The sequence below is a fragment of the Neopsephotus bourkii genome, unplaced genomic scaffold (assembly GCF_033783945.1).
Source record: "Neopsephotus bourkii isolate Nb327-2 ecotype Australia unplaced genomic scaffold, CSIRO-AGI_Nbou_v1 NB_357, whole genome shotgun sequence".
Classification (NCBI taxonomy): domain Eukaryota; kingdom Metazoa; phylum Chordata; class Aves; order Psittaciformes; family Psittacidae; genus Neopsephotus; species Neopsephotus bourkii.
Genome location: NW_026900863.1, coordinates 766,913 through 780,238, shown reverse-complemented (window position 1 = coordinate 780,238; position 13,326 = coordinate 766,913). Strand labels below are relative to the sequence as shown.

At 44.5% G+C, this 13,326-nt stretch overlaps 1 protein-coding gene across 6 annotated transcripts in view; it reads left to right on the top strand.

Annotated features, from left to right (window-relative positions):
* Window positions 1–13,326, top strand: part of KCNIP1 (potassium voltage-gated channel interacting protein 1) — a 404,820-nt gene that overhangs the window by 173,158 nt on the left and 218,336 nt on the right. Inside the window, exon 2 of one of the 6 annotated variants that reach the window (XM_061348412.1) lies at window positions 5,729–5,803. The exons of 4 other annotated variants lie outside the window; for them this stretch is intronic. In XM_061348412.1, coding sequence (XP_061204396.1) covers window positions 5,770–5,803 — 34 coding nt within the window. In that variant the 5' untranslated portion in view covers window positions 5,729–5,769. Of the gene's footprint in view, window positions 1–5,728; window positions 5,804–13,326 lie in introns of those variants that run through there. One more of the 6 variants, XM_061348413.1, reaches the window with a different exon arrangement.

Here is a 13,326-nt window from a genome sequence, read left to right as displayed (position 1 = left end):
AGGAAAACATTTTTCTAACCTAACATCTCATGGTTTTGGTAAATAATCTTAGACTTCTTGAAAAGAGCACATACTACAGCAGGCCCCACATACCAGTGCAGGAAGTGAGATTTCAGGTTGCCATTTCTTGACTGAATGCAAAAGTGCTAAATGTTTCCATTTGGATGAGAATTTTCCTCCAGTTAGTTTTGCCAGGGACACAGTGGGATTTATTCATGTTGGTGTAATGAAGTTAACTGTGCTAATGACTAATGCTCCCTGCGAGGATTTGGAAATACCTGTCAGGGAAAGATATTTAGAATTAGAATTTTTCTGCTGTATGTGGGGCGCAAGGGAGATAAAGCTGTTGCAGGGAGATGGTTTGCTGTGTTGTATGCTTGCACTTACTTTCATTGAAATAAAGATCAACAAAACTCTTGCTGTTCTCTTGCATTGCACTCTGGATCCATGATGGTTACGTTATTCTTTCATATCATCTGTAAGGGTTGGCTACAGCTTTTATTTGCTGCAGGCAAGGGACTGAATTTTTTGGTTGTTACTGTTTTTAAACTGTATCGCAATGCAAGTTTATCAGAGGAGAGGCCCTGGGGCAGTAGCCCTCCTTGTCCTGGCACATACAGAGCCTGGGAGGTGTATTTTTATTCAGTGAGTGATAATCCATAAGCAGAATGAATAAAAATCAAAAAAATGGTGTTCCTGTAGGTGCATAACTTTAGAGGGCAAGAAGCAGCGCTGAGATGATCTGGTTTCTGAGAGGAGAAAGGGCAGAGAGGTCCTGGTACCCATGGAAGCACCTTACGGAACGTTCACCCCATCCCATGTTTCTTGAGGGCTTTGGCTGGGCAAAAGCCAATCCCTGTTCTTGTGCTTCTGGCATACACCAGCTGCAGCTGGGTTATCTTCTCCAGAGGGTCTACAAAGCAGTGATACATCTGTCTGGGGCACCTGGGCAAGCTTTGCAGGAGGAAGCCCTGGAGGGCTCCTGGGGTGCCTGAGTGCTTCTTGCCAAGTGATCCTGTCTTCTTCTCCTACTCTTTGGAATGCTTTGTGGTTCCGTAACTGAGAGCCCAGGGAAACCTGTGGGGAGTGCAGCCCCTGGGACAGTCAGACAGACACATTGTCAAACTGAACTTACAGAGAGCACCTGGTTACACCAAATTGTTTGCTGCCGTCAGTGAGAAGGAGAGGCTCTGTGCTATGGGACATCCCATGTCGGGCAGTGTGCTGCTGCTTGCCTGCTGCTGTGGAATCAACAGATTTACTTGAGAGTGGGGTTAACACAGTGTCTTGGTGAAATGTTTCCAGTGTAACTGCAACCCTATCAAAATGTCCTTTCCAGGTTCAGTATTGTCCATAAAGAGATCATTTTCCCATATCTTCTTCCCAGTTAAACCCTTCATTTTCTGTGCTTCACTCAGCTCTGCAGCCCTGCTCTGACAGTGTGTGTGCAGAGAGCGTGGATAAGATATCAGCGCTTCAACACGCTCACAGTATGCAGCTGGGCTTCCCAAACTTCCGCAGGGTTTTCTGGACAATTTCATCGAGACTGCCACTCTTCCCTTGGGGGTTGTCTCAGTAGCATTACAAGCTCCATGCAGCACAGGCTCAGGGCTTCCAGGGCACCAACTTGATATCCACTCCCTACGCACAGTGTAAACTATTGGCAACTGGTCCCTAAACACAACTAGGATGTTATTAGAAACCATTTGCATTAACAAGCATCTGCAAGACCGAGAGGAACAGCCCATGACTGAAACCCTGGCAGAAGTCCTCCCAGCTCCAGGCTGGAATCAGCTCCCCAAGTGCCCAGGGCTTTGGGTCCCCTGGGGGAACCCAGACCAACCAGGCTTTGGGGCAACTTTAATGTTTGGTGTCCATATCGAATGCTTTCAGTCATCACTTGAGCTGGAGTGATGGAGTTTGAAATGTGACATGGGGGTTAGAATCCACATGAGAGAAACTTACTAGAAGAGTGTGCACTGCTTTCATTGTGCTGCTCTCACTCCTTCTTCCTACAATTAATCATGAACACTGTTGTTCAGAGACCACTGTCATCCTAATTACCTGCAATTAGGAATGGAAATGACTGTGCAGCTAATTGCTATTGCTCTACAAATGTATTGCTTTTTTTCTAGTCATTTTGGAATCCTGGGCAGCAAAACAAATTTTTCTGCCTTCTCCATTTATGAAAAATGGAAAACCAGCCCTGTTCAGGAATGCATAAGAAATTATCACTCCTCAGTTGCAGCATATAATCCTTGAAGTTAATCATATTTGAAAATGTTATCTAGATGCAAGCTGTTGTTTCCTAACCTACAGCAGAGTTTGCAGCAATGTCACTGTGCCTGCTGAATATGTGAAATGTCTGTAGGTTGTTGCCCTTCTGCAAATGAGAGCAAATGAAGCAGCTCAGAACCATTTTAGCACCTCTTAGTGCAACTTCGTTTCCATTTCCAGGCTTTTAAACAGCTCCAGGAATGACCACGTTTATCTCGGGGCTGGTTTTCTGTCTGCCCTCCCTTCCTCTACCTTCATTCAGGTGCTTCCAGTAGCTCCCGGCTTTGCCATGCAGTTACCTATGAGTTGGTTGGAGTGTCTGTTGCCACTTCTTTAATGGTATAGAGCTTAGGTGCAGGAATGGGTTATGCAGACCTCTGTTACAGACTGCAACTCGATGAACTACGTTGTTTTATTTAAGAGTGGTGTTCACCTACTTCAAGGTGCATCCTTCAATCTCATCTTTACCTTTGCATCTACTTTGTGCACCTCTCGAATTCTTGTTCAGCTCACCTTCTTTGTCCTCCCGCCCCAACAAGTTTTTATTAATTCTTTGCTTGTCTTGCAGAAGCCAAGAATTACGCCATTGCTTTTGATGAAGAATCCCACTTTCACAGTTATTTCCATGCACCACTTCTAAAAATTATTGAAAGATTTTGTAGTAGTCATTAATTCTTCTTAGTCCATCCTCCATGTTTTACAATGATTTTGGAGAGATAAATGTGCTTCAGTTTAGTGTCAATGCACCCTTTTACTGTTTTCCATGCTGAAATATAGGCTAATGGCTCAGAACATGTTTCACTCCCTGCTAGGCAGGGCTTACTGTAGGAACCCTAATTGCTTACACTGTTTTTTAAGACTATAAAGTAAGTTACATTAATCACTTTTTGCAGGTAGTTTCAAAGTTGTAAACCATTAATCAATAAAAGTGGGATAAAAGCCTGGGGTCTTTGAGGGACAAGTAATTCATTCATTACTGTGAACAAATTCAATACAGGGAATGAATCAATGTCATAACTTGCTAGCAATGTATTGCATATTGTCCCACATAATCTAGTGCAGAACAGGTTGGTATTTCTTTCAGTTGGTACCTGAAAAATAACTGCCCTTCCTCCAGTGAAATCCTGTTTGATATTTTCTGCAGAAGAGAATGTAAAACACTGAGAGGGTCCAATGCTGCCCTTCCCTGGGCTTGCTCAAGTCACAGCCCCCCCCGCCAGCATCTCACCCTCCACCTAAATCCGGTATTGATAACAGCTTTAGAGAATGTGCTACAGAATGGCAGCCTGAGTCACTAATACCCACAGCAGGATAAGTGCATTGCATATCACAGAAAGGATTGAATCAAGTTAATGTATATAGCAATTATTTAGAAAGCAAGAAGGGAGTACCAGATGTGCCTTCTAGGATGCACAGAAACCATTCACTGTGAAGTATTACAAAAGTCTGTCAAACTCTTTCAAATACAGATCTCAGTCAATCTCAGTTGTCTGCTCCCAGGCAGCTGTGCAGGGTGGCTGGGCTCACCTGCACTAATGAAGGACTTCCTGAGGCTTAAGATGGCAAGTTTATTCAGAAATAATTTGTTCATATTTAAGTCTTTATAGCCTGTCCTTTAACTTTTTTACACTGTTACCCACAGTCAGGTCCAATACCAGGAATTGCATGAGCTTCAGTGTTGACATCTCTGCAGACAACATCTCTGTATTTCAAAATCTGTCACGAATCCAAATTGTTTAACAAAGATAATAAAAAAAAATTCCAAAAATATTGGATTTAAAAATGTGTTTAAGCACAGCAGATGGTTCTTAAACAACTCTTTCTAAATGTCTCTTAATCTGTGGTGGGCTTTGTGCTTTGTTACGTGTATGCAGTGATGTCCAGCCAAGTTTGAGAACTTGGTGGCCATCTTGTTGCATGCCATGTAAGAGAGTTTGGCATTTGATTTGCCTAAAACTGAGATCTTCCTGGACTTGTGGTTAGACTCTGTATTGGTTTTAGCAGGGACCAAGCTTGTCAATAAAACACAAACTTTGGGGTTGGCAGTGGCAGCTGAGCTGTGTTGTGGGCATCAGCAGGGTTAATGGCTGCCTGGCACTGCTGGGGCTTGCCCTCCCTCCCAGCAACTCTTCTTTCAGCAGCTCTGTGCTTTGCACTCTACAATGTACCTCTGGTCTCTTAAAGCTGCGTCTGAGTGGTTTCCAGCTCTGGCTGAAGGGATAAAATACTTTGTGCTATTTATTGGTGTGAGTAACAGCAACAAATCAAGGACCGTAGGTAATAATCATGAAAGGTATTAAGGGGACAGTGAACATCAAATACAACTTGCAAGGGCCTTTAGATGTCAAGTAATTGTAGCTGAGTTTCTGCTGGGGTTTTCTTGCCTTGTGTAATCACCGAGATAAGGATAGGGTTAGTGCACAGTGGTGTGGTTTTGGCATGAGATAAGCAATGAGTTATTTCTATTGGCTTATATCCAAGAGCAGCTGAATAATACTGAACTATCCTATCCTTCATTTGAACTCCACACCAGCTATATTACTACTGAGGACCATCATGTACTATCTGTCAGTACTAGTGCTCAAGCTGGTAGGGGATGCTTCTGGTTGCACCTGATCCAGGAGAATGTCCTCCTGCCCCCCAGCACGGGGCATGCTGTCCAAGATGTTTGGTGTGCAATATGTGACTCTGTGCAGAGACAGCTTTAGACATTCTTCTCGTTGTCTTCAAGTATTTCCTCTGTGTTTCAGTTCTCCTTGGTAAAATAGCAATATTATTTAGCTGCCATTTGCTGTTCTGCTTTCTAAGGTACTGCTATCTTATTAGGTCAGGGAATTCAGTAAGGAATAGAAAGATTAAAATAGATCAAATGAAAAGCGTACTTCGTAGGGAGGAAGGTTTAACTGTGAGGAGATGTCAGAACACACAGAACAGTTTAATACTTAGTTGTGGGGCAAAGGCATAAATGTCTGATTTGAAACACCACCAGGATGTCTGCAGGGCAAACAGAGGTAATTCCATGTGCAGGCACATGCTTGTTAGTGTGACTCCAGAAACAGCAGAGAATGAGAGGGCTGTGGGGTGTGTGTGTGCAGGGGGAACCCCTGGAAGGCTCTTGCAAGCACATGCTGTCACCTGGGTCCTTATGTTGCTGTTATCCTCATCAGTGCTGCCAGACTAAAGCCATGGAAGGGATGGGTCCCTGACACAACGTGCACCTTCACCTGCTGTGCAGCCGTACCTGCAGTGCCCTCCATCCACCTCCTGCTTTTCTCCTGAGCCAGTGAGGCAGTTTTACTGCACTTGTGTGAAGGGAGACCCTGCCAGCCATGCTGGGGTCAGACCTGGGCTTTGTCTTGTGAGGTTGTAGGCAGACAAACCTCCTTTAAACTAGTTGTTTCTGTTGTATCATCCCTGACCTGGGCCTTACCTGCTCCTTGTTCTTCTCCAGTTGTGTGACCACTGTGACACCAAGTGACTCTAGCGGAGAGCATGTCCCCAGGGAAGCAGTTATTCACTACATTGTGTGAGTTTAACAGCCCCTTGGTCTGTTCCTCTTCTGATTGCTTCTGTTAATACAAACCAAAAAGGTAAATTGTTCATCAGACAAAGGTCAATAGTTGGTCCATCTGTGTCCTTTGGGTCCTTACTTTGAGCAGGAACCATAGAAGTTCCATATCCCACATTTGATGATGGGTTGCTGTTTCTGAAAGGATGTAGACCACCACATGTTGCTCGAGCTCTGCTGAATACCTATCACCAATCTCTGATGCCCACACACCTTTCACAGCCATTTGAGTGGTTAGTTTTATATTGGTTGCTGTGCTGTAGTTGGGGTTTCAATATTCAGACCAGAGGCTGAGGAGGCCAGAGAAGCAGTCACTCCTGCTGGCACACACTCCTGAGTGACCGTGCTGAAGTGGTGAGTTTAAGTTTTAAGTGCCTAAGTTTACTTAAATTCATCACATGGTAAAATTACCAAGCTCTTCATGGTAATATTAATAGCAGAGATTACTGCAGATGACAGCAAATTAGATAAGGCAGCGTCCCCCAATGCTTATTGCCTGACACTGTATTAGTTTTGGCTTTAATATTTCACTTGATTAAAGAGTGGTGTTTAAAATCTCTGCAGTGCCCAATACTTACAGCTTCCTCCAAAAAACATAAAACCAGGCTTGGGCTGCAAATGGAACACTGACATTCACATATGTGCAACCATCACCTTGGGAAGAACTGGGGGAGTTGCACTGATTGGGAGTTACTGCCTTCGCAAATCATGGGCAGGAAGAAGTCAGGACATTTCTTTTGGTTTAGAGACCAAAGCCTGATTTGTAAATGCACACCCCAACAGCGTTCAGCTAAGGGAGGTCAGCAAAAAGGGGAGTTCATCAAATCCCTTTCCATAACATTTCAGATATGGGACTCTGTGGTGGTGGCTTGGGGTTTATTGGACCTTGTTTTCCCTTGCTTGTTGTGGCAGGGAGAAGCAAAGGGGGTTTTTATTTACTGAAGCTGATTTATGAAAATTCTTGTCAATACAAAAGCCAAAGTAGCAAGAAACTTTCATCCTCAGATGCTAAGTTGATGAAAGACACATAATGAGCACTGCAAAATGCTTACTGAGAAGGCCCAGACAACTAGGAAACGTAAGGAATTCTCTTTTGTACTGGATCAGCTGTTGGGTGACATCTGTGCTGCACCAGAAGCAGGCAGGTTGGGATCCCTCAGGCCTCAGTGTCTGGGGAAACTGGTGTGTATGATGGGAAGACACCCCCTTACAGTGAAACCGTCTCTCTTAAAGCTATAGGATACTAGAGCTTTGTGGAGCCAGTAGGAAGGTATCCAAAGTGGGTTTAGGAAGACAGGGAAGACAGGAGCCAGCCAGATACAGTGCCTCAGAGCAGGAGCCCCATTTTTCTGTGTGGTTAAACATCCGCAACAACAACATCCACGGATGTGTGACTGTTTGGCTTCAGGATTCGGAGCTCATTTTGTAACACTTGCATTTGTGCCACAGTCTGCAAGTTGTGCCATGCAGGTACAGCCCTGATCTCTAGGTGTAAGGGTAGGCTGAGAGTGATCACCTGAGAGTGATACCAGTGCTGCTTTGCTAGAAATTCTCAGGTGTTTTCCCTTGACTGCTCTTGCTCAGACCCAGGCTGGCCTAGCCCCTCATCCCGGTTGTAATTACTCCTTAATTTGATGAAAATTTCATTTTAAAACTTGTTCTTACAACATGGCCAGGGCTAATTAAGTGACAGCAGCATAGCTCCGTTGCACACACCTTATTTGGAGACTGAGTTCTTGCAGCAGGAAGAAGTGAATGTGTTGCGCAGAGACTTCAGGGCTGCTTGAGTTTTGCTGAGACATTGACTGGAAGAAAAGGTTTACAGTGGAGTTCCCCTTTGTCTGCTTTTTCTGTTGGTTGGTTGGTTTTGTTTGGTTTGCTGATGCTTCGCTTTTGACAAAGGATTTGAATACTTGGTAATTATTTGAATGGGAAAAGCCAACATTATTTTACCAGGAGAAGGCAGTACGTGATCCCAGACCAAACCCAAGAGCATCAGTTTGTGAATAATTAATATTTTATTCCTGTGGGCCTGATCCCCACACAGACACTGGCCATTCTGCTTCTTGAGACATACAAATTGCACAGAAGGGCTCAGGTAAAACCATATTTCCTTGTGTTTTCGTCCCAAAAATCTGCTCCCATTAAATCTTGAAAAGCACCACCAGTACAGAAAAGAAAGCCTCCTTTGAATTATTATTGGGTTTTGGAGGGGGTTTGTTATTGCCCTCAGTCAACACCTGGTTGTTATGAATTGCTTTGGGTTCAGCATGAGCTGATGTAGCGTCAGAGGAGCAATCAGCAGAAGTCACACTGCATTTGCCACGGCACATGAAGCAGTTGATGTGTCTCATGGCAAATGCAGACCCAGGATGATTTCTGCAACCTTTTCATAGTTCTTATTGGACTGAAATTAACTGAAACTGATAGGTTGGGAAAAACAGATATCAACCCCTTTGTTTTGCTGAAACTTAAAAGGAACCAAATAGAGATTCCAGTGTGTTGAGAGCAGGGACGTTTATATTCATGACCTAAATTCTTCTGAGTTTTCTTGTTAATTGATGAATGATTTATTTGCACATACATTTTCCCTGTATTTAAAGAATTACAAAGGCTTGTCTGGATTTATAGGGACTGGTAGATCATCTCTCTCTGCTACTAAATACTACAGTTCTTAGGCAGCTAGCATGATTTTCTCAGCTGAACGGGTATTCTGCTGCTCTCAAAAGTCCTGGCCAGCATCAGCTGCAGACAGCATGATTCTTCTTACACAGGTTAATGCAGAATGGTAAGTTGTGCAGGCTTAGTTTCGTGAAATCAACCTAGATAACACCAGTTAAGATATGACTCCATAGATTGGTCCTATATTGACTTAAGCAGATCCATTTATTCATCAGATTTATTTAACTACAACAAAAAAGTATATAGAAGACCTGCTTGGAATATCAGGTTTTCTTTGAAAATGGAAAATGAGAATAGTAACTAAAGGGCTCTAACAAATGTTCTGGGGCCTTTGGGCCTGTTTGATGCTTGCTGCAGATCACTGCAGTGCAATGGGTGGTGGGTACGTTTGACTATTTGCCTTGTGCCTTTCTCCAGCTCAGAGCTCTTTGGCCATCCCCTGGGACCAACTCAGCTCTGGTGCTGCCATTCAGGCTGTATGTGTTGGGGAAAAAGACTGTATTTCTTCCTAGAGAAAAACATCAAAGGGAGAGATTATGATTCTTATTCCTTTTGCATTGTGAGATGGTGACACCGAGGCTTGAAAAAGGTGGGCAGTAGCTCTGGAATCCTGCAGACATTACAGGCCATGTGCAGATAGATGAACCAGAGAAATCTGTAACCAATAGAGAAGACGTGGGGATTGTTCTGGTTTCAGCTGTAACAGTTATTTTTCTCCTGCCCTGTTATAGCCCAAAGCAGGACAGGGATGAGAGCTGGTTGTGGAAGGGCCTCACTTCCAGAGCCAGGTGTGTGCACTAGGAGGAGCGAGCAGTGCTCAATGGGATGCAGCAGTGAATGTAACCTTTTGGGCAGCCCATTGTTATGACTGCTGCTCATATCTGACTGCGAAGTTTGGGTCAGCCACGTGGAACAAGCAAGTGGAAAGGAAGCTGCTCTCTTGCAGGTTCACCTCTTTGAAGAGGAGGCCCAGACAGATCTAACACTATACTAACAGCCCTTGGAAAACCCCATCAGGAAAGCAGAGCTTGACATTACGGTGTTTCGTAAAGTTATCTATAGCTAAGGAGCAAGAAACAGCAGCTAAATCCTTCTTGATGTTGTTGTTAGGTGGAATGATAGAGCCATTTTCTTGCACCATGGGAGGAATGAGGTGGCCTGGTGTGCCTGTCTCACACCCTGTGCCAGGTATTTTGCACATCAAGAAAAGCTGCACACTGCTAAGATCACTCGTGCCCATGATGCTGACCTCCTCTAGTACCAAGGTGACAGTAAGGGCAGTCCTGGGGCAATGCAGGAGTTGGGCTGGCAGTCAGAGGATGTCTTGCTGAGTCCTTGCTCTCCACACAATAACACCCAGGAGTTGGTACTAAATGAAGCTGGTAGCTGTGGCTTCTGCAAACCACCAAGCTTGTGGGGGTGGCAGTGAAGAGAGACTCTCGATTGGTTTTTGCTTGAATATTTTTAAAAATGGTGCAAATTTATTTGTCAGATACCATTTTTGAGCACAATCCCCTCTGCAAAGCTTTCTGGTGTTCAGCTTCTAGCATCCGTGAACAGGCTGTATTTGAGGAGCTGAGGTGGTCTCTATCAAATGCATTCACTAGTGCCTTTTTGATTGCAAGCCAGCTTGACTTGGTCTCATGTAGGAGAAGCTGTGCAAAAGGTGAAATCTGGATTAGAAGAAATGCATGTAAATGTCAACATATTTTCCCTTGACATTTTATTTTTATTTAAAGTTTTATTGGGTACTTTCATTTGTCCTGGCTTGAGGACACTGGCTATGTTTGCTACTTGGTGTGGTTACAGAAAAACATATGAATGTGATTTCAGACAGCCTTTCAGCCCTTGGCCTTATGGTATTTTAATGCCTTTTCAGAGCCATTCCAATCCATAAATTTACACTGGGATCTATAAGTTCAAGTCTCATTGATTTCAGTGACAGATGCATGAGCGCACCTGTGAACTGAATGAGAAACAAGGGGCTTCAGCTATGGGCAGAGGGGAGATGTCCTTGTTTCCCTGACTGCTTGATTCGTATCTGCAACTCATTCTACCAGATAAGTGAAAAAAGACCCTGCTTATTACATGAGTAGATGCAGCATTATAACTAAGCATCCTGCTCCAGACAGCACACTGTAAGTTACCGCTTAAGTCCTGAAAATTTGCTTTTCTGGCACCTGCCTTTGCCACACTCCATAAAGCAGTCACTGCGGAGGGTGATCTGGAGTAGCTGGGAGTAAAGGGAGTGCTCAGCCTCATTTGCTCCCTTGTTTCCAGGTGCATTAAAAGCTTGATCACGAAACGTCGGGAAAATGTGTTTTGGGAAATCATCTTGCATGTGAAAAAGTCCATCTGTGGGCTAGGAGCTGGGTTTCACAAGTGTCAAATCTGCCTCAACCTATCTCAGAGCCTTAAGACTAACAGCAATATGCTTGCAGCCATGAACGTGCCTCCTCCCAGGGAACACAGATCAGTATGCCTAGGCTGTACATCCTCTTCAGTCCAAAGGAGGTTCTATTATACTGGGTGAATTGCCTTCTAAACACAGGGAGGTTCTGTAACATTGCTAATTGTTCAAATCCTCACTGTAGTGATGACCTGATAGGCTTGCATGGCTTTTAAATAATTCATGACTTAGCACTGGGCTGTGATCTTCGCCAGAAAACAAGATTTTTGTACAAGTTCTTACAGATCTGTGTTAATTGTGGTGGCTGGCTTTGTCATCAGTGGGTTTTGTGGTGTTTGATCCTTAAAATCCTGTACCTCTGGTTTCTTTCTGGGACTTCTGGATACAACAATATTGACAGGAATACCTGTGGAGGGGAGTTCTCTAGGACTGGGCTCATCTTGCTTTGGGAGGTGAAGCATGGCTGGGCCCTGGACACCAAGGGTGATGCTGTTGCCAGTGTACCCTTGCACTTCTGTGCATCTCTACATAAAGCAAACAACAGTTTGCAGCAACTTCATTAGTAAACCCCCTGCAGTCAAATTATTTACGTGTCTTCTGCTGTACCTGTAGAAAAGTGCACCCCAAGCCTATCAGGTAAATAGATGAGAATTTTATTGTGACATTGAGGCTGCTGTAGGAGGATGGGCTCTTTGTGAGACCGAGATGGAGGTGAAAGAGGGACTGAAAGAAAGAAGAGATGGGTGCTAGAAAGCCAGAGCTTAATGACTGGTAATGTGTTTTATATGAGATTGTCATAGCCCCCAACATGTTGTGTGAGGGGTGGAAGATGCATTTACAGATTAGGTGAATATTATCACTTAAAACGATCAACCCAGATCAGGAGGAGAAAGTCAAGATCCGGAGCTGAGCACCACAAACACACATGCTTGGTCAGTGAGAGCAGCAGAGAAGGGAAACCCAAGGGTAAAGTAAACAATCCTTGGGATTCTGTTTTATTTGCACTCACTCATTCCTTCTCTTAATAGAATAACTAAAGCAACCTTTACCTGAAATATTAAGCCCTAAAGATTTGCTGCCACAGTAAATATTACACTTGAATTGATTAGGTGCACTTGAGAAATCAAGCCACATTCTTGATAGAGGAGCAGTGCACATTTTCAATGTTTATCATGCTGTATTAGGTGTTTAATTAAAAAGACGATCCCAGAGGATTAGCCAGCTTCGTGTTGATGGCAGAAGCAGATCTGTTAGCGATTTTTGGCAGGTAATTATAATGTGGAACTGGACGGCTTGAGCTGAATATTTTATGTTAGCAGCTCTAGTTGGAATGAAGAGAAATATAATCACTCCTTTTGCTAGGGGGGAGAAAAATCAAGCAAGTACCCACACCTGTTTGCTTCCACACATTTGTTATCTTGGTAAATTAGGACCAAATTAGTGTGGATATTACCCCGATTACTGGGCTGAGCCCCACAGCAGGGAGTGCGGGAGCTGGCTGATGGTTCTCACTGCAAACACCTGCTCCCACATGCTCCCTGGGGAGCAGGGGAGGGATTTGATTTCCATTGTCTGATCTTACGTTAGATTAAGGTGGATCAGCAGGACAGGATGTTGCTCTGTCTGTGAGAAGTAAAGCACGGCTGGAAAAGAAAAGCATCTTCCCCTTCTTAGGCAGTGTGCTGCCTGTCTGGGCGTGATTTTCAAGAGCCTTCCTGATATCAGCAGAGGTTTTACCAATGTAACCACTGATCCCTGTGACATCCCTGTGGTGGAGCAAACTTGCCCCTTACCGATGTTAGTTGAGCTTAATACCATGTGTGGCAGCAGGCAGATGATGTGAGAGGAGACAAGCAACAATTTGGAGAGTGGAGCAGGTGTGGAGCTGACTTGTTTCTGAGACAGCCTCAGCCCAGAGTCCTCAGCACCAAGCTGCCCCTGCACAAGGGCTGCCGTGGCAGGTTGTTCGGGACATGGCATGTGGCACATGCCACATCCATGGTGCTCAAAAAGCTGCAAAGGAATATGTCTTATTGGGTCAGATCATTGACTCTCTGGGTCCAGCAGCAATCCCCTGCTGGCGGCTAGCCCCCTAGGTTGCACAGGAGAGCAGGACCTGCTTGGCTGTGCTGCAAAGCACTGGTGTAGTCTAAGAACTCTCCCAGGCTTGAGAGAGGTGTTTGCAAATCTGGCATTTACTTAACGCAGCTCTATCTAATCACTCAGTGACTCCATGGAAATGAGGGAGCTGGAGAGAAAGATGGGAAAACTCAATCCTGTCTTGGCAGGATTTTTTCCTGACCATGCCCAGGGTGAGTGCAGTGGTGGGAGCTACCAAACCCAGGACTCGGCTGCTGGAGCCAACCATGAGCGGTGGCAGGAGTGCTTA